The 20912-nt window shown below is 35.2% G+C and overlaps 2 protein-coding genes across 2 annotated transcripts in view; one reads left to right on the top strand and one right to left on the bottom strand.

The window, feature by feature from the left end:
- The window catches only part of LOC138322327 (SWI/SNF complex subunit SMARCC1-like), a 33121-nt gene extending 23235 nt beyond the window's left edge, over positions 1-9886 (top strand). Inside the window, exons 29-39 of the mRNA XM_069266361.1 lie at positions 501-626; positions 862-1060; positions 1458-1580; positions 2074-2238; positions 2882-3006; positions 5085-5198; positions 6013-6210; positions 6836-6970; positions 7185-7335; positions 7538-7807; positions 8651-9886. Of these exons, the coding sequence (XP_069122462.1) occupies positions 501-626; positions 862-1060; positions 1458-1580; positions 2074-2238; positions 2882-3006; positions 5085-5198; positions 6013-6210; positions 6836-6970; positions 7185-7335; positions 7538-7807; positions 8651-8721 (1677 nt within the window). The 3' untranslated portion in view covers positions 8722-9886. The remainder of the gene's footprint in view (positions 1-500; positions 627-861; positions 1061-1457; positions 1581-2073; positions 2239-2881; positions 3007-5084; positions 5199-6012; positions 6211-6835; positions 6971-7184; positions 7336-7537; positions 7808-8650) is intronic.
- A 2585-nt stretch (positions 9887-12471) lies between these two features.
- The window catches only part of LOC138321834 (myc box-dependent-interacting protein 1-like), a 39097-nt gene continuing 30656 nt past the window's right edge, over positions 12472-20912 (bottom strand). The window contains exons 11-14 of the mRNA XM_069265823.1: positions 20671-20822; positions 19875-20270; positions 19249-19350; positions 12472-18666 (exon numbers count right to left, since the gene is read on the bottom strand). Coding sequence (XP_069121924.1) covers positions 18583-18666; positions 19249-19350; positions 19875-20270; positions 20671-20822 — 734 coding nt within the window. The 3' untranslated portion in view covers positions 12472-18582. The remainder of the gene's footprint in view (positions 18667-19248; positions 19351-19874; positions 20271-20670; positions 20823-20912) is intronic.

The following is a 20912-nucleotide window of genomic DNA, read 5'->3' as shown; positions in this document are numbered from 1 at the left end:
CATTGGCGGGGGATTTGAATGACTATGTCCTTGTTATATCAGTTAACCCTTTTACCACTGTAGGGCATAATGGACCCATCCATATCAATGCATGGTAGAGTCTACTAAAGTTGTATAGGGGTGTAAGAGTTAACTACTGCGAACCATCTTATTTTCATGTGCAATTGTATTTTGTTTGCGGACGTTAAAAAATCATGTAAGTGAAATCTCCCAACCTGTTTCAAATACTGGTTAATTAGAACTCCGAAAAATGGCAAAATCAAATCTTCGCAAAAAAAGATCTTAGGTATAGAAATACAAAATACAGTTGCTGAGAAAAAGGTTGATTTACTGTAACTTAAATTGTGAATTTTGAAATGTAAACAAAATATGTCCCCCGTTGTTTTTGATAAAAGCAACCCTGCAGTTTATTCAATCAGAAAAATGCTATCAGGAGAAACTTAATTGTTTAAATGCTATTCAGATATTTTTAACATTGTGTGTAACATTTTCCTTGACAGCCATCAGCGGCCAAACAAATCGTCAGTTTTGACGGAGATAAGGACAAGGAGCGTGACGGAGATGACAAGAAGGAGCTCTCCAACTTCAGTCTTAGGATGGACATTTACGCCAAAAAGGCACTCAAGGTAAACTATCCTGTCCGGAATAATTATAGCGAAAACCATATGGATAAGAATTCTATTTCATTTCAAATTAACAGTATTTGAATATCAAAATGGGTTCAACTGTAATTCAGAAATTTAGTAGCAAGAAAATTGTCTGTAATTTCAGATTTTATCAAAGTCGTCATATGACAGTACAAAGAAGCGTTGAAATAGGGTAAAAAAAAAATCAAAAATTAATTCTGATATTTACTCCTAGGACAAGGGTGCAGCGACAAGATCCCGGGAGTGGACGGACCAGGAGACTCTACTGTTATTGGAGGCCCTGGAGATGTATAAGGATGATTGGAACAAAGTGTCGGAACATGTCGGCAGTCGGACACAGGATGAATGTATCCTCCACTTCCTCAGACTGCCAATCGAGGACCCCTTCCTGGAGGAGGACTTCGGACACCTTGGTATGCTGATATCCATTAAAAAATTTTACCTATTCACCCTGAAGATGCATATGGATTATTCTAGTTCAAAGGCTGGAATAGTCCATTTTGTAATTTCAGGGATGAATTAGTTAACAGATTTAATTCAAGTAACTCATACATCCCTGAAGACACAATTTGAACTCTTCTGATTCAATGGCTGGAAGAGTTCATTTTAAATTTTCAGGGATGAGTGATTTTATGTTCCTATTTCTATTCTTACAGTTTTATGATTGAGTTCATTAAGGAAATAACTTTAATATTTGTTGAAATTATCAATGAAAATGAATGTTAAATCGACAATTTATTTCAAATTATTAGTGAAAATCATTAAACCTGTGAAAAAGAAAAAGAAATTGTCATATGTTTTGCTTTATAGGTCCCCTGGCATTCCAGCCGATCCCCTTCTCCCAAAGTGGTAACCCCATCATGTCCACCGTAGCCTTCATTGCCTCGGTCGTTGACCCACGTGTGGCGAGTGCTGCAGCCAAGGCCGCTCTAGGTAAGTTTGAGTCTTGTCTCCTGTCACAATTCTTAACATTTCTTAAGTCTTCTGAATATTTCAATATTGTCAATGATACTTGTTAAATTATTAGTTAGTTGGGTATTGATAGTTTTTCTTTCTTTTTTACAAAAATCAATTTATCTGTGTATAAATTAATATCAGCAAAATTTGCTTAAGTTATGAATTCCAAAGGCATATTAAGCAAATAGCAATTTACTTATTAATTAGTTGATGCATTATCAGAGGCTTATGAAAATAAAAAAATCTAACTCACTCCAGAACTTCAAATTTTGTCACATGTACTACTTATGATATATATATTAACTGAATAAATGTAAGATTTGGATGTTGCATTTGGGATTTTGATGAAATAGTCCTTTTAAAGTGTAAAAAAAAGAAATATGTTTCAGTCACAATTCTTTTATTCCTTCTGGCTGTAATCATACACCCTACCATATGATTAAAATATCCCCACTGTTTCTCTCCACAGAGGAGTTTGCTAAGATGAAGGATGAAGTTCCTCCTGCCCTGACCCACGCCCACGTCAAGATGGTGGAGGAAGCCGTCAAGGAAGGAAAGGCTGTAGATAATGTTTTTGGTCTGGAGAAGAGTGGCATCGCCGGTACGGTAGCTGAGAAGGAAGAGCCTAAAGAAGGTGAGTGCCGTTCATCAGCAGGTCTAGCTCCTGGGCCAGGAGACAATTTTAGACTAAGTTTTGGCTTAGCCAATCCAAAATGACGTATCTTTTCATAACATCATCTGTGATTGGTTCTGTCATGATCCTGAGGTCTGGTAATAGTCCCCCTCATTAAGGACCAGGGGGGACTATAGGTTTACGTCATGTCCATCTGTCCTTCTGTCCATATGGGCCATTTTTTCTGTGCTGTAAGACAATGAAACTTCCTATTTCATATTTCAAAATCTGACTCCAAGATCATGAAACAGTCTTAAGTCTAAAACAATCTTAATTTTAGACTTAGCCAATCACAGATGATGTTACCAAAAGTCATTTTTGATTGGCTTATCAAAACTTAAGTCTAAGACTGTTACATGATTCTGGGACCAGGTCAAATAATTCTTTAATGAATTAAGTTAACATTGGTGTAACAGTTTCAAGTCTATGATTTGACACATCGCATGCTTCAATAACAGTTACCATGGAAACAATGGAGGAATATTTATTTGGTTGCCATGGTCTTAACCAAGTCAAAACCTGTCGTTGCCAAATCTAATACTCCTTGTGCTTTTATTTATCTATGCTTTTGTTAATATGTATTTAACATATTTTGATGTTTTAGAAGCAGACAAAACAGAAGAGAAGAAAGAATCAGAGGAAAAAGATAAAGAAAAAGATGAAGAGTCCAAGTCTGAAGGAAAGAAAGAAGATGGAAAGGATGAGGAGGAAGGGAAAGACAAAGAAAAGGTGAAGTTATATAGTCAATAGTGTAGTTTGTCTATTGTCTCTATGTGATTCGGGGGAAAGGTAAAGAAAAGGTGAAGTTATATAGTCAATAGTGTAGTCTGTCTATTGTCTCTATGTGATTCGGGGGAAAGGTAAAGAAAAGGTGAAGTTATATAGTCAATTGTGTAGTCTGTCTATTGTCTCTTAGGTATGTGATTCGGGGGAAAGGTAAAGAAAAGGTGAAGTTATATAGTCAATTGTGTAGTCTGTCTATTGTCTCTTAGGTATGTGATTCGGGGGAAAGGTAAAGAAAAGGTGAAGTTATATAGTCAATAGTGTAGTCTGTCTATTGTCTCCTAGGGATGTGATTCGGGGGAAAGGTAAAGAAAAGGTGAAGTTATATAGTCAATTGTGTAGTCTGTGTATTGTCTCTATGTGATTCGGGGGAAAGGTAAAGAAAAGGTGAAGTTATATAGTCAATAGTGTAGTCTGTCTATTGTCTCTATGTGATTCGGGGGAAAGGTAAAGAAAAGGTGAAGTTATATAGTCAATTGTGTAGTCTGTCTATTGTCTCTATGTGATTCGGGGGAAAGGTAAAGAAAAGGTGAAGTTATATAGTCAATAGTGTAGTCTGTCTATTGTCTCTATGTGATTCGGGGGAAAGGTAAAGAAAAGGTGAAGTTATATAGTCAATAGTGTAGTCTGTCTATTGTCTCTATGTGATTCGGGGGAAAGGTAAAGAAAAGGTGAAGTTATATAGTCAATAGTGTAGTCTGTCTATTGTCTCTATGTGATTCGGGGGAAAGGTAAAGAAAAGGTGAAGTTATATAGTCAATAGTGTAGTCTGTCTATTGTCTCTATGTGATTCGGGGGAAAGGTAAAGAAAAGGTGAAGTTATATAGTCAATAGTGTAGTCTGTCTATTGTCTCTATGTGATTCGGGGGAAAGGTAAAGAAAAGGTGAAGTTATATAGTCAATTGTGTAGTCTGTCTATTGTCTCTTAGGGATGTGATTCGGGGGAAAGGTAAAGAAAAGGTGAAGTTATATAGTCAATTGTGTAGTCTGTCTATTGTCTCTTAGGGATGTGATTCGGGGGAAAGGTAAAGAAAAGGTGAAGTTATATAGTCAATTGTGTAGTCTGTCTATTGTCTCTTAGGGATGTGATTTGGGGGAAAGGTAAAGAAAAGGTGAAGTTATATAGTCAATTGTGTAGTCTGTCTATTGTCTCTTAGGTATGTGATTCGGGGGAAAGGTAAAGAAAAGGTGAAGTTATATAGTCAATTGTGTAGTCTGTCTATTGTCTCTTAGGTATGTGATTCGGGGGAAAGGTAAAGAAAAGGTGAAGTTATATAGTCAATTGTGTAGTCTGTCTATTGTCTCTTAGGTATGTGATTCGGGGGAAAGGTAAAGAAAAGGTGAAGTTATATAGTCAATAGTGTAGTCTGTCTATTGTCTCTATGTGATTCGGGGGAAAGGTAAAGAAAAGGTGAAGTTATATAGTCAATAGTGTAGTCTGTCTATTGTCTCTATGTGATTCGGGGGAAAGGTAAAGAAAAGGTGAAGTTATATAGTCAATTGTGTAGTCTGTGTATTGTCTCTATGTGATTCGGGGGAAAGGTAAAGAAAAGGTGAAGTTATATAGTCAATTGTGTAGTCTGTCTATTGTCTCTATGTGATTCGGGGGAAAGGTAAAGAAAAGGTAAAGTTATATAGTCAATTGTGTAGTCTTTCTATTGTCTCTTAGGGATGTGATTCGGGGGAAAGGTAAATAAAAGGAAAATGTTGTTGATGGTAATCTGGGCCTGGTTTACCTTTCAATCAGAGATGTGATTCTTTTCTCGTATAATTGATGTAAATATGTATTTAGAATAATTTCCTTATAAAGCCATTTTCACTTGCACTTGCAGCGAGAATGTTGGATGTCATCCAATTCAAATTTCATGATCTGTGTGCAACAGTTTATACATTTACACATTTCTTATTAGTCTGTGGATCAAATCTTTGTGATTCTGTTTATGTTTGTAAAATTACAATTTTATCCCAGTCAATTTAACAACTTTACAGAATAAGGCAATGATTGAATCATTCTATCTGTACAGACTGAAGAGGCGATGGAAACGGACGAAGCAGAGAAAAAAGATGATAAACAAGAGAAAGAGGACAAAGAAAAAGAAACTACGAAAGAATCAGAATCAGAGGAAAAGAAAGACGAGGTTTGTTTATTTGGTCATTATTAAAGATGCTCCACCGCTGACAAATCATATTTTTTCACGATCAAAAACAGGAGCAGATGATTTCATATTTTTCTTCAGTTTCAATAGTTACTTACTTTACACCATTACCACCATTGAAAAGTTTGAGCTTCTAATTTTACTTCAAGTTGTAATTAATTGCATCCCGAAAAAAATCGTGGCACTATATCCTTTATAGAATGAGGTACTGATTGCGCATGCACCAAAGGCAAAATAAATTATCTTATATTATTTTTTGTGTTAATTAGACATATTTATACAAGATTAAACACTAATTATTGTTCTGATGATGAATGCCATTTATGCTCTGTCGGGCTGTGGAGCATCTTTAATATCAAATTTAAGCATTTGTTCCTATTGTAAACATCTTAGGTTTTTACAATGATGATTTAGGAATACAATTGTTTGTTTTAGGAAATTGTTCATAGAAAGTTAAGCATTCATTAGTTTACTGTCAGGGTGTCTCTGCAACTCAATACAACTAAAATGCACAGTTGAATCTCAGTCAATCAAATTCTTATAACTTAAAAACCCTCATTAATTTGAAGTCTTTTGTTAGTTTTAACTCATTTACCCCTAAATGCCATTTTGAACTCTTCTAATACAAAGGAAAGAATAGTTCATTATGAATTTATAGGGATAAATGGGTCAATCGAACTTTTCTCTGTGTAAACTCAAATTTGATGAGGTTAAACATTATGTTTAAAGAAGTTTAACATTTTAAAGAAAGCTGCCTGTTTTTACAAATTTTATGTAGAAAATATTTGGTTTGTAGAAAAAGACAGATGAAGAGAAAGAAAAGACTAGCGAAGAGGAAAAAATGGATACAAAAGATGACGAGGAGAAATCAAAGGAAGGTACAGAAGAGAAAAAAGTGGAAGAAACCAAAGTGGAATTGTCCAAGAGGAAGGCTGACGGCAATGTGGCTACTGCTGCAGCGTCAGCACTGGCTTCGGCAGCTGTTAAGGCTAAGGTAGGTACATGGTAAACTGGTAATAGTGATTGTGGGACTTCACTTCAGGTCCGGATTTCTCAAAACAAATTTTAGTAAACAATTTCCATATATTAAAGTTATGTACGGAGAATATTTTCAAAAAGTTTTGCATAAAGTCTGCACTTTTGTTTCAAGAAATCAGAGCAAGAGCAATGTTGATATTTTATTTCTTTTCTTTCAAAATGGTTCAGATTTTATTATGCTATAGATTAAATAAAAATCTCTTGACAGATTATCTGTTCATTTTTTTTTTAATTAAACATTTTTTGGAACCAGAGAAAGTATACAATTTCTATCCGAAATTTATAATGAACTGTTTACAAGTATATCTTTTTGTGGCAATTATGGGAGTTAAATTTGCTTAAAAATAATTTGTTACAAATATTTTTTGTCTTAGTGTGCAGCTCTAGGTAAAGTTACGAAAGAAAGACATGTTTTTAGTGAGAGTTTGTTTATGTTTCAGCATTTAGCAGCAGTAGAAATATGGGAGTTCAATTTACAAATTAATAATTAGTTACAAATAGTTTACTGTTTTACATACAACTTCAGGTTAAAAAACTTCAGTGAAAAGTCATGTTTTAATGAGAATTTGTTTATACTTCAGCATCTAGCAGCAGTAGAGGAGCGTAAGATCAAATCACTGGTAGCCTTGTTAGTCGAGACTCAAATGAAGAAGTTAGAGATCAAGTTACGACACTTTGAGGAACTGGAGACCATCATGGATAGAGAGAGGGATGCTGTAAGTATTATCTGTAGCCATTCACACTTATTGTAAATTATATTATCTGTTTAGAGATCTAAAACAGAATCACTTATCACATTAAATTTTAAATTAAATTTACTGCATATTTGAGATTTTAGTTCCATTATTTCAAATTTTTAAATTATTGCATATTTTAGATCCTGCATGATTTTGATCTTTGGATAAACATGATTATTTGTTTTTGTCGTAGCTGGAGTTCCAGAGACAGCAGTTGTTACAAGAACGACAGATGTTCCACAACGAACAAATCCGTGCGGCCGAACACCGTGCCCGGCAGATTGCCATGCAGCAACTCGTGTCTGAACAGAAGCAGCAGTCAGCTCAACAGTCCTCGGAGCAAGGTAAAACTTACAGAAACTTTTTATATCATAATATAGTATACTGTAAAACAACTTTCTTTTACAGCCATTAACTTTTCGAGATTTTAAATTATGAAACAAGTTTGCGAAGATTAACGGTTGTGAATTTAAAAATTGATTAAAAATTCCTTTCATTATAAACGGTGTCGCTTATTGCATACACTTTGAAAACAATGTTAAATAGGAGGTACTACAGGACCGGGAGGAGTTCCTGTCTCCACACCGTCTTTAGCTGCAGCTGTCGGACAGAGCTACCCAATGACTGGTTCTCCAATGGCTCCCCAGGGGCCACAGGCTCACCAGCCTGCACAAGGATCACCCGCCCCCTTATTCCAGACCCCATCACAGAGCCAAAGTCCACAGCCCCCTCCACAGACGCTCACACAGGGCCTGCCTCCACAGAGCATGCACCTCCCAGCCACACCTACAAAACCCAGCAGTGTCGAATCTCCAGGTAGGTTAATATCCATTTATATCTATACAAGAAGTGGTTAGAAAGCTCCAACCACGAAAGAAAGTACTCGCGTATACGTAATAATATACAGCAATTTTACTATGATTAGACTTGTAATTCCGCTCCAATACGATACGCTCTAATACAAGAACAAACACCTCCCCGTTCGGGGTCACCTCAGCATGACCCCTGGCCTAGAATCGTAAAATTAAGGTTCGTTCTAGTAGCTGTTTGTTCTTCCAAGAGAATCAACCAACACAATAGTGACACGCTGATTGGCTATAAGCCATAGGCTTCGTGCTGAGGTGTACCGGAACAGAGAGTTGTTAAACCTTGTATTGGAGCAGAATTACAAATTAGAATGCGTAACACGTTCAGGTACAATAGGATTTTGATGACAATTTAACTGGGAAAATTGTAATAAGTTATTGTCCCCCTGAACATTGAAACCATGATTTAGGATCAAGTTTGTTGTTTAAGCATTTAACAGGTTTTGATTTGATTGAGGAATTAAACCAACAGGTTTTGATTTGATTGAGAAATTAAACCAGCTAAGACTTCACAAATATCGACCAGGGCCCAGTTACATGAACATTTAACAACTTCAGCAACTTGAACAACTTTAAGGAATTCCTTAACTTGCCATGAAATTCTCCAAGAGAAATCATTGCAGACGTTGAAAGAAAACTCTGAAATTAAGGAATCTTCTTTAAAATCTTTAATGATTTCCTATGGAGAATTTCAGTTCGGGAATTCCTCAAAGTTAAGGAATTTTCGTGAAACAAAGTCCTGTTCAAACCCAAACTGACATTCTTTATAAGGTGTTGATTTCTGTTCTTACAGCACCATCTACACAAAGTGATTCGGAGCCTATGGTTACGGACTCGCCGTCCCCGGCCGTACCAAAACCTTGACCAGTCTAGACTTAAATGTTGTGATTGTATTTACCTGTATAGCGAAGGTGCTCCATTGATGGAATGTGTTCAGCAAAGGTTGGAAAAAGACAAAAGATCTGATTTATAGAGCATGTTGAGGAGATAGCGAGATATATATGGCAGCTGGAGAATGGTGTATTGATGCGCGACCATATCGTGGGAAGACCCACGATTGATAGCACTACGCTACACAGTCAACTGCAGGTCTTTCACAATGGCGAGACCAATGACTCTTTCATTCACAAATTTGCACTGAATCATTTCTGTGCTGTTGACTGTTAACATGGATCATCCCACCCATATGTGATCAAATTCATTACAGATTCATTGCTGGAGTCAGTCTGGATATTTTCTCGCTGATATCACTCGTCTTCATTCAAACTCTGTCAGCCATGATTTATTAGTGTGTCATCTCATGGAGCTGGATTATCTCCCCTGAACTGTTAATGAGAATTATCTCCCCTGAACTGTAAAGGATAAATTATAATGATGGATATATTGACTAATTATGTTGTTATTAGGTTCATTTTACTGACGAAGGTAATGTTAATAACTTATTTCAATAATACATCAAGTGACTTGTTAACAATTTCAGATTTTGTCTTCTTCTGTAGCAAGCAGTAAGCCAGATTTTGAATTTGTTTTATAGATTATATATATGGAAAATTGCAATTTTATCAAAATTTGGAGGACGGGGATTGTTAACGGTTTTCTCAATTCAATACATTGTGTTGTACTGTACATTTTGTAGCAAAGTAACAGGTTTGAGGAAAGTTTACCTTTGATTTGTTTGATGTTAAATGTTTCAAGGGAACTTTGATGTTGATGAAATGGGCATACCTTATAAACATTTATAGATTTGTCTTCAAATTATTAACTAATACATTTAGACTCTTCTAAATCAAAGGCTAGACCAGTCTTTTATGAAATTTAAGGGGTGGATGAGTTAATACACAAACTATACAAATCAAAGTGTTATCAGTTGAACGATCCAAAGACAGGGAAGATGGTGTTCATTATTACTCCATAATCGTAGTGTCAGTATTTGTTTCTGCCAAATCAGGCACCAAGATTTCTCATATTTGTACATCATTTCTCATTTAGTGAATGTTTTGTCATCTGTAAAATAAATGTACCAATAAGAGTAAGGTTGTTTGGTTTTCTCTAAATAATCAACATATATCAGTACCACAACCTAAATTGTCATTTCACTGAAAATGAAGAAACTTGATACAGGATTATATTTAATAGCGATAGATATATTCCTGTTAATATCAGTAGGATTTTCTGCCCTGAAGATGAAAGACTTATCAATTATCAGAAATCACTTGGGTTTTTAGTTCAACTGCCAAGTAAAGCTCACCTGGCTGGTGAGCTTATGTCAAGGAAAGGGGTGATCCCAAAAGTCTTTTTACAGAGAAAAGGGGGGGGTCGTCTCAAAAACATAACATAGAGGAAAAGGGATGGTCTCAAAACTCATTCACAGAGGAAAGGGGGTGGTCTCAAAAGTAATGTTTTAGGGGAATGGGGTGATCTCAAAAGTCATTTTACGGAGTTAGGGGGATGATTCAAAACCATTTCTAGATGAAAAGGGGTGGTCTCAAAAGCTAATTTACAGAGTAAGGGGGATGTCTCAAAACCATTTCTAGATGAAAAGGGGTAGTCTCAAAACCATCTTATAGATGAAAAGGGGTGATCTCAAAAGCTAATTTACAGAGTAAGGGGGATGTCTCAAAAGCTATTTTACAGAGTAAGGGGTTGTCTCAAAAGCATTTCTAGATGAAAAGGGGTGGTCTCAAAAGCTATTTTACAGAGTACCGGGGTTGTCTCAAAACCATTTCTAGATGAAAAGGGGTGGTCTCAAAAGGTATTTTACAGAGTAAGGGGGATGTCTCAAAAGCTATTTTACAGAGTAAGGGGTTGTCTCAAAAGCATTTCTAGATGAAAAGGGGTGGTCTCAAAAGCTATTTTACAGAGTACCGGGGTTGTCTCAAAACCATTTCTAGATGAAAAGGGGTGGTCTCAAAAGGTATTTTACAGAGTAAGGGGGATTTCTCAAAAGCTATTTTACAGAGTAAGGGGTTGTCTCAAAACCATTTCTAGATGAAAAGGGGTGGTCTCAAAAGCTATTTTACAGAGTACCGGGGTTGTCTCAAAACCATTTCTAGATGAAAAGGGGTGGTCTCAAAAGGTATTTTACAGAGTAAGGGGGATTTCTCAAAAGCTATTTTACAGAGTAAGGGGTTGTCTCAAAACCATTTCTAGATGAAAAGGGGTGGTCTCAAAAGGTATTTTACAGAGTAAGGGGGATTTCTCAAAAGCTATTTTACAGAGTAAGGGGTTGTCTCAAAACCATTTCTAGATGAAAAGGGGTGGTCTCAAAAGCTATTTTACAGAGTACGAGGGTTGTCTCAAAACCATTTCTTGATGAAAAGGGGTGATCTCAAAAGCTATTTTAAAGAGTACGGGGAATGTCTCAAAACCATTTCTAGATGAAAAGGGGTGGTCTCAAAAGCTATTTTAAAGTGTACGGGGAATGTCTCAAAACCATTTCTAGATGAAAAGGGGTGGTCTCAAAACCATCTTATAGATGAAAAGGGGTGGTCTCAAAAGGTATTTTACAGAGTAAGGGGGATGTCTCAAAAACTATTTTACAGAGTAAGGGGTTGTCTCAAAACCATTTCTAGATGAAAAGGGGTGGTCTCAAAAGGTATTTTACAGAGTAAGGGGATGTCTCAAAACCATTTCTTGATGAAAAGGGGTGATCTCAAAAGCTATTTTAAAGAGTAAGGGGATGTCTCAAAACCATTTCTTGATGAAAAGGGGTGGTCTCAAAAGCTATTTTACAGAGTACGGGGGATGTCTCAAAACCATTTCTTGATGAAAAGGGGTGGTCTCAAAAGCTATTTTACAGAGTACGGGGGATATCTAAAAACCATTTCTAGATGAAAAGGGGGATGTCACAAAACCATTTCTAGATGAAAAGGGGGATGTCACAAAACCATTTCTAGATGAAAAGGGGTGATGTCAAAAGCTATTTTACAGAGTACGGGGGATGTCTCAAAACCATTTCTAGATGAAAAGGGGTGGTCTCAAAAGCTATTTTACAGAGTAAGGGGGATGTCTCAAAACCATTTCTAGATGAAAAGGGGTGATGTCAAAAGCTATTTTACAGAGTACGGGGGATGTCTCAAAACCATTTCTAGATGAAAAGGGGATGTCTTAAAAGCTTTTTTATAGAGTAAGGCATTTTATAAAGTAAGTGGTCTCAAAAGTCATTTTGTAGGGGAAAGGGGGAGGGCTGCCAGGATGCACTTTCTTTGACTCCCCATCACTTAATAAATATAAGAGCATTTTAGTATAAGGAATAAACAGGAATTTATAATCCATCAAATTTTAATACAAGTGCCTCCTAGCCCATGTTTATTGTTTTAGACAGCTGACATCTTCATTAAAATCTTACCCAAAATATATTGAGGACGGCTTGTGAAACAACAATCTGAGGTGATTCAGCCTAATGTAAATTAGGGACCATGCTATAGGTGACAGAAGACTTCCTATAGCTATCAAATATTCAGGCCCACAAAAACTAACGATTAATTATGTTGGGTTCTCTCTTATATTTGTACGTCATTTTTCATTTAATAAATGTTATTTTGGATTCAAATCCCTTCCTCACTCCAAAGATACATTTTATTAAGATGACATCAGGAAACATGAAACACAACATAGGTAGGTAGGTATTTTATTTCAAAATATTTCAAAAATTGTTTTTACATTATGTAAATAGAGCAAAACTGTTCTGGACATGAAATTGTTGAAGTTAACAGTTAACCTTACAAAAATATTGACTTATTAGGCACTTACTGGCAATACTATTGATTCCAACCCTGATACTAGAAATAACATCACAGGGATTTGGCATGCCTACCGACTATATTATCATGCTATGATGTACCATATTATCCTGTAGGACATGACAATCTACCAATACCCTGTGATATACAAAATATTAGAATGGCATCCACATCTTGGTTCTAATTATATATTTGCCTGTTAGAGAGTTATCTGTCCTTGTGGGTAGGTATTGATTATATTCCATCTTTACATATTACAGATTTATCTCCCTTGCGGGTAGGTATCCAATGTGACGTCATTATTTTGTGGGCACAATTCACATTGTTTTCTCCGAAAAGCATGAAGTTACGCACATGACGTCACAATCATACCTATCAGCAAGGGCATATAACTCAGTAATGTGCAAATACAGAATATATTTGGGAGAGAAAATCATATTTTTCAGTGAAATTATAAAAGAAAATTTCGCTCTCATTATCATGACGTCGTAATCAAAATCTGCCCACGAGTGCAGATTGATAACTATGTAAAATGCAAAGAAGAAACGCATGGATAATGAATTGTAATATTAAAGTATAGTATATAGAAGTACCCGGCACATGCATCAATGAATAATCTTTTATTTTCGAAAAAAAACAATACAGTAGATTCTTGTCTTGGATAAGAAATCAGTGCAAAAGTCTGCACATTCCAAAGCAATGACATTTACCAGCTATTTCTATATTGCAGTGACACTTAAAAACAAAATTAATTTTCCTAATACCGTATTTTCCCTAATGAGGGCGCCGGGCGCGGGTAAATGGCCTAGGGGGCGCCGTTATTTGAGACCATTTTTAGATGTTTTTTTTCTGAAACAGACTAAAGTCATCTTGCTTTTAGTTTCGTATTTTTCTGAAACTTACTATAGCCAAATTACGTTTTGAAGTCAAGTAAGTATTGAAATTACATAATTATGAAGAAATGTTTGCACCAGAAGTATTAAACATTGGTTAAATATGTATGTTTCACGGAATTTTGGCATTTTATGCTAGCCTGTTTGTTTACCATGCGTACACAAAATGGCGGACGGTGCTTTCGATCGCTACTTTCGTTTTGTGGCAGATGGGAAATACCGACAAGAGCACACAATTAAATGCTTAAAAATGATAACATGCCTGTTATTTAGTAACCTTTATCATAGACATACAGTAAGTATTCATAAAACCTGTATAGACATCGCTAAAATGTTGTTGCCAGTTAGTCTTCATCCATACACGTCACATGTGTGGGGCATTCAAGTGACACGTTTTGTTTTGAACATGGAATTCTCGCTGTTTCTATGTGTAAACACTTGGCAAAGATGTCCTAAGTTACCCAGTGCAATACATTTATAGCTGATCGGATATCTGTTAAGCATCAGATTGATGTGAAACAGTATTTTATTAGCGTCTGCAAAGACAAATCGTCACAATCTGGCACAAAAATTGTATGAAATTAGCTGATTTTTTTCAGCAAAAAACGTGGGGGCGCCCTTATTAGAGGAGGCGCTCTTAATAGGGAAAATACGGTTCCTAATATATATATATTTATCTATTGTTTAGAAAATAAACAAATTTTTATTTCTTTTTCATTACACGAATTGTATTACAACCTGTTTTTACTCATTATGATATTGTAAATCTTAACATGAATGAATTGCACTAGTAAAATACACTCATAACGCAGAAGTCAAACAGATTGTGCTTACATTTTTGATCAAGACTCTTGTGAAAAAGGCATTGAGATATTGCACCTATTGAAAGCTGATTCTGTTCTATCTATCTATCGATTTTTAAAGTAACAACTTTTTGAAAAATGAAATCTATCTACCATACTTTTGAGTATTTGACAATACAATGTAACAAGTAATCATATGGAACCATGTATATATATATATATATCATGTATACAATAAAAATCATATATAATCGATATAGGTATAAAAATATGAATTATCTCCCTTCTCTGGAATGTGTTAAGTACACCAGTATCGCTGTTATATTCAACAGGAACTGAAAAGTCATTCAATATAATGAACGAGTATTGACTTTATATTACAATATTAAAGTTCTGTGAATACAGAACTTCGATTTTTTTTCTATCTTGGCATAATGAAGTACAAATGTAGCACTCAATTCTGGTGGCAGAATACTTCTTTACACTGAATATACAGGAGATATATAATATAGTAACTATAATCATATATACAGTTAATATGGCATGATATTTATAGTCAGCTATAGTGTAACTACAGCAGGTCATTCCGTCTTTGCACATTACAGAGTTATCTGCCCTTGCAGGTATACACGTAGGTTTAAAAGTGTGATGTCATTATTTATAAGCAAAACTTTTGTCATTTGCTCTGAAAAATATGACATAATGCTCTCGATTCCAATACATGTCTTCAAGGGCAGGTAACTCTGTAATATGCAAATATAGAATAGTAAAAGTTGCTATCAAATGTTTACATATTTATACGTGGGGGGAGGGGGTGCAACAGCTGTACACCCCATTGTTATTAATGATACCCACAAAACAGAGTGTTCCTTATTAGCATAGGGCAAGAGCTGTGGTCAGTTTATCTGACCCATGTGGTCAATATAATACAACGGTCATTTCCTAAACAATCGGCAAAACAGATCTTTACATTAGGTTAGACACCATGGCGGAGGTTTCATATTTCATAAATGGCAAGATTTATACATAGTATTATAAGTACATCTTCAACAAAAAAAAATTAAAAATTTTCATATCTACCCGATACTATAATGGAACACTTTAATTAACAAAACTGATAGCTGATTGAACTTATATGAAATGTTATTTACATTTGAACCTGATAAAACTGGAATATATCCAGTATGGTAAATTTTGCATGAAAAGATGTTCTGGTAGCATACAGGTATTTTAGTGGTTATCTTATTTTAGGGGTTTTACCCTTTAGACATATCATGCTAAAATATAATTGCACTAAAACTTGTATGACTGCTTAACTCATTCATCCCTGAAATTTCATAATGGACTGGTCTAGTCTAGGATTCAGAAGAGTCTAAGTGTATCTTCAGGGGTGAATGAGTTATCTTGGTCCTGACAAACCTTTCTAAGATATATATGTACACCCGGCTCGAACTGTTGGATTATTAATAGCTTATCACGGTTCCACTGTCTTAAGGAGTTTTAACTATATAGCTAGTATTTAAAGTCGTCATACAGCTGAAGAAATCACTTTTGCAGTCACAGCTAGTGTGCTCCACTTTTCAGCAACAAATCTTTCATGTGTTGGTAAAATATTTGAAATTTATACGTAATCATTTTGAGGACTTATTCCTTCATTTTTTTCTGATAAGTTATCACAATTTTTCAGTAACAAAGTACCAAAATATTAAATACATTAATTAAAAAAGATATGAGCAAGAATTTGCTTTAGGATTGTAGGTACCCTAATACAGAAATGAGAGTGAACTCGTAAGAAAAAAATATACACCAGAAATAAACAAGTAACATATTAAAACAAATGTACATATTATATATGTAAAATGAAAGTAGACTAATTTTTATGAAATATAGAGTATGATGTACATGGAATGTATTTATATTAAACTTCAATATAATAGGATTTGTATATTTTATAATGAAATGACATATTTACAACATATAATAATGCATCTTTATAAATTACATCGACAGAAGAATTATGGGTATGATATGACTGTAGAATTTTGTAACATTATCTTGTATGATTGCGGAATGTGTACCCTTATTGGTACTTGCGTGTATTGTATTATAAAAAAGGCACTCTGTGAAAATATCTCTCTCTTGGTATCCTGAAAATGACTTGTGAAAATATCTCTTGATATCTTGGAAATCTTATAAAAAATAGCACAAAATCTAGTACTTTCTACAAATCCATCCAGTTTGGTTTTGTTAAATATCTATATATAAATCAAAATTAAATGATTTCTATATTACAAGAACCTTTCTAATTAGTACCAACTCGAAGTGATAATTACCATACATTGTTAATTATTTATAAAGAAAACTATACCTAATTAATTGCACAAATACCGTAATCGCTTTCATCAAACTAATCATAGATACTGTATAACATAAAATTTTCACAGTGAAATATTTCATTTGTGGTTGTACTGGAATCATGAATATGAAAACAGCAAATCTTGCAATTGTTAGACGTTGTTCTATCGGCGAACCATGATTTTTTTCTACCCATAAAACACTTTGAAAGCACCAGATCATACAGTAAAAATCTACTTTTCATTGTCTTTATGAACAACCTCATTGGATCTTTAACTTGTTCTCCTTTCAACAACACCTAATCTGATTATATAACATGTTTTTTTCTTCAAATATAATCAAAATTCTGATGCACATTTAATAATTTCTACAAAAACTATCAACCTCTTTAATTGTCATTTTGAATCATTAAACCAAACATCAGCCAAATTTTTATTTGATCCAAAGTAAGTATATGCATATTTTCCCCCGTAACTTTCCAATGTTTACATTGTCAACATATTCTAACTCATTCACACCTATAAACACATTTGAACTCTTCTACTTCAAAGGTTGGAACAGTTCATTATGAATTTTCAGGGGTATATGAGTTAATGGAAAGCTATTGCTATGTATGGTAGAACCTGTCTAATTTGACCATCGAGTATTCTGACATCATGTATCTCATCTTCCTGCTATAATCTCATACAAATGTCTATTATCCCCTTTACACAGGGTGTCAGACAACCAAGGTTTGTTATACAGTGACATTCACTATATAGCATATGAATTTATCATTGCACTGATTTGTACATTTGGTAGTGCTATTTAATTACAACCATTCCCATACAAACCATATTTGTCTGCTTTCCTTATTCAAGTTCAACAGGTATTACACTCTCCTGACATCAAAATGTGCTGTTGTGAGTATCGTAGATTTACACTAACAATATTGGTACAATTATATTCTTTTTAGCTCATAACCAACATCCGGTAAAGCCCAGTTACAAGGTTCTTTCGTAAACAACCTGTTGTATGACCCCAAACTTTGACCTTTAACCTCTGTAGAATTTAGCAACAAATTCTTTACATGCCCTATAGGAAAATTTACTGTATAACCTGAACTTTTTGTAGATATTTTCTTTCATGGTTTTGAAATTTCAAATTATCTCAACGGTACAAAAATATTAAGCCTATTGTACACTGATCACAATAATGTATGACTAAAATTTTGTGTTTTGTATTTGTCGTTTTAGCTAAACACAAAATCAGCGAAAGCGTCCACACAGCAAATATATCAAGTTATACAATACGGAAATCTCCACGCATTACAAGAGTGTGTGCTTGTGTATCTTTACACATCACAGAGTTATCTGCCCTTGTGGGTATGTATTCCTTGTGATGTCATCATTTTGTCAGAGAATATTTCATCGTTTTCTCTAAAAAAAGATGATGTTACTCTCATAAAAAAGAAGAATCAATTCCTACCTGCAAGGGCAGATAACTCTGTAATATGCAAGCATAGAATAACTTTAGTTTCTTAACATAAGTATGAAAAGCATAGTGATATCTCCCTGAATTTTGATCTGGAAAACAGGTCACACATACAGGTGTTACAAATCGCAGAATCGTAAGTCGCGGTGATTTTGTAGAAGAATTCTGAACACAGAGCGGTACATCGACAGGAAGTGAAAGCCTCTGTTAATCGAAGTATCTCGTCGGAAACGAGTACAGCACGTCTGCTGGGCGCAGTGTATTCATTCGTATCTTCACATTTCAAGAACTCTCATTTTGAACACAAATATCGTCCGAATTCTTTCACAGTGATCGCAAAAGATAATCCTTGTGAATAACTTCCATCTTTCTGATGTCGGACATCCTGATGTGTAACTACGGAAACTGTCATTATAGATCCACTGGCCATTTTTAAAAAGTTTAGGTTTCGACAGTCGATCAGTTTTCAGGCTTGGTGAAATTTTCTGGGAAAACGCCGACGGTACCTGTCGATTTCTTCATCCCCATCAACCATCCATCGTCCTGTTAAGTTAATGAAACATACAGTGCAATATCAAACATTGAAATGTATCTATAGTCGTGAGGTTGTAGGGGGATCCATGTCAACATGAAATGTTGTAAGATATAAAGGCCTTGCTCCCCACATCATATATCAAAGGGACTGAACGAACGCAGGTTAGGCTATACTTCCTCATTCACAATAAGTCAACTCCCCAAATTTCATCATGGTTAGGGCATTGAAAGTAATTGTGAAAAAAATGTGGACCTCTTCCTCAAACCATTATACATTTTATAAGCTTTATCATAAAACTACATGAGTAATCATCAAATTAACCTTTTTAATTTTAAGGGGCGTTCTTTGTTTGGTGAGCATGAAAATGTTGAAATTCCTTACAATGAAATGATTATCATTATTAGATAAAGTTAATTAAATTTGATGTTTCATACAGGTAATGAACTTTTAATGTGATATTTACATTGAATATCATTTCACAATATGGACACATTAAAATACAAGACCTAAAAGTTGATATAAATACAGATAATGATAAAGTACTTAAAAATTTCCAATCTCATACTGATGCGGGCGAGAATCGTACTTACCAATTCCTCTGTGCCATTGTATGTCATTACATAGATGATATCACCCTTATCAAAACTGAGTTCGTCGTCATCTTCTTTTGTGTACGAATGGGTCGTCACAACCTACAAACAGAAATTCATTAAGATACTGAAAAGTAGAAGACGCGTCCAGTTTGGCTAAGGTCTGTGAACATAAAACTCATTCACCCCTGAAATCTTATAATGGACTGTTCTAATCTTTGCTTTAGGAGTGTCTAAATGTGTCTTTAGGGGTAAACGTGTTTATTATTTTTACAAACAGCAGTGACATTTTTTATGGATCAGCCTTTGACAGCCTTTTTTTCTGACCATCACTCTGTATCATGTAATCATGAAACTGTATATTATGGTGTAAATTTTTTTTGCATAAAATTCAATCATACTCGAAAAAACAAGTTTACAGTATTCCGTCTTTGCATGACACAGAATTATCTTCCTTGCAAGTAGGTATCTATGGTTATGTCTTCATTTTGTGAGCAAAACTCGCATCATTTTCCCTGAAAAGTATAAAGTTACGCTCACTAACACATAACGTCATAATCAATACCTACCCATAAGGGAAGATAACTTTGTATTATGTAAATACAGAATAGTAAAGGGCTACACACCTTATACAGTGCCCCTTCGGGTAGCTTCTCTTCCACTGGTGCGTTTGACTTTGGTACTTCATACAAATTATCGTCGTTGAATTTACTCGAATCCTCTTCTTCCTCTTTTGGTTTGGCTTCAGCTGGTGAAGGAACAATATCATACACAGGGGCCTCTACCGTGGGCTCCCCAGCTTTAGGCTCTGGTTCTTCTGAGGGCAGCGAGTCTACCTCCTTCATCTGCATCAGAGGAGAATCGCTGGTGGTCGGCGGAGGGTTTGAGGGTACGGCTGGCGGCGGGTAGTCTGGGGCGTCGTCTGCTGGCTTTTCCTGAGTGGGTGCGTCATCGTTGGTTGTCACTTCCTGAGATGTAGAAGTCTCCTCAACTGTTTCTTTAGGATCCTCAGTTTGCACGGTCTGAACAAAGTAAATATGGGTAATCGGTTTGAACAGAAAGGTAGTATTATTCTCTACGATAATCTCAACTGAAGAAGTGCAATATTCGTAGCATTTTATAAGATAAGTTTTTATATCTGAAATAAAATTTAATGTGATTTTTTTTCAAATTCCTATAATAAATCAGCAATATACCATTAATGTTCACAATTAATTTCAGCTGTATTTGGACACTGGGTTCATAGGTCAATGGAAAGTCAGTTGCAATAATTATTCTGCTTTTTCCTTTTTCAGAAATTTTAAGAAATTAACAACTCATTCAACCCCTGAAGTTCCAAAATGGATTATTCCAGTCTTTGAAATAGAAGAATCTATATAAATATTCAGGGGTAAATGGGTAACATGTAATAGTGGATCTTACCTCCTGTGGCTGTGACGTCTGCTCGTCGTCTGCTGACTGTGATGGCTCCTCCTGTGGCAGAGTTACCTCCTCTTTGTCTTGTTGACTTTCGGCCTGAGGTGGAGACAAGGCTACAGATTCTTGGAATGACAAATTGTTCTGGTACAGCGGACCTGCAGAGAATAAACATACACCATTACAAATGACATTCCAAAAGGTAGTTTATGTGATGAAAGTGAAAATAGTCATGAAAATTGTTCACT

The sequence above is a fragment of the Argopecten irradians genome, chromosome 4 (genome assembly GCF_041381155.1).
Source record: "Argopecten irradians isolate NY chromosome 4, Ai_NY, whole genome shotgun sequence".
Classification (NCBI taxonomy): domain Eukaryota; kingdom Metazoa; phylum Mollusca; class Bivalvia; order Pectinida; family Pectinidae; genus Argopecten; species Argopecten irradians.
Note: the sequence above shows the minus strand (reverse complement) of the source record. Positions and strands in the feature narration are given on the sequence as shown.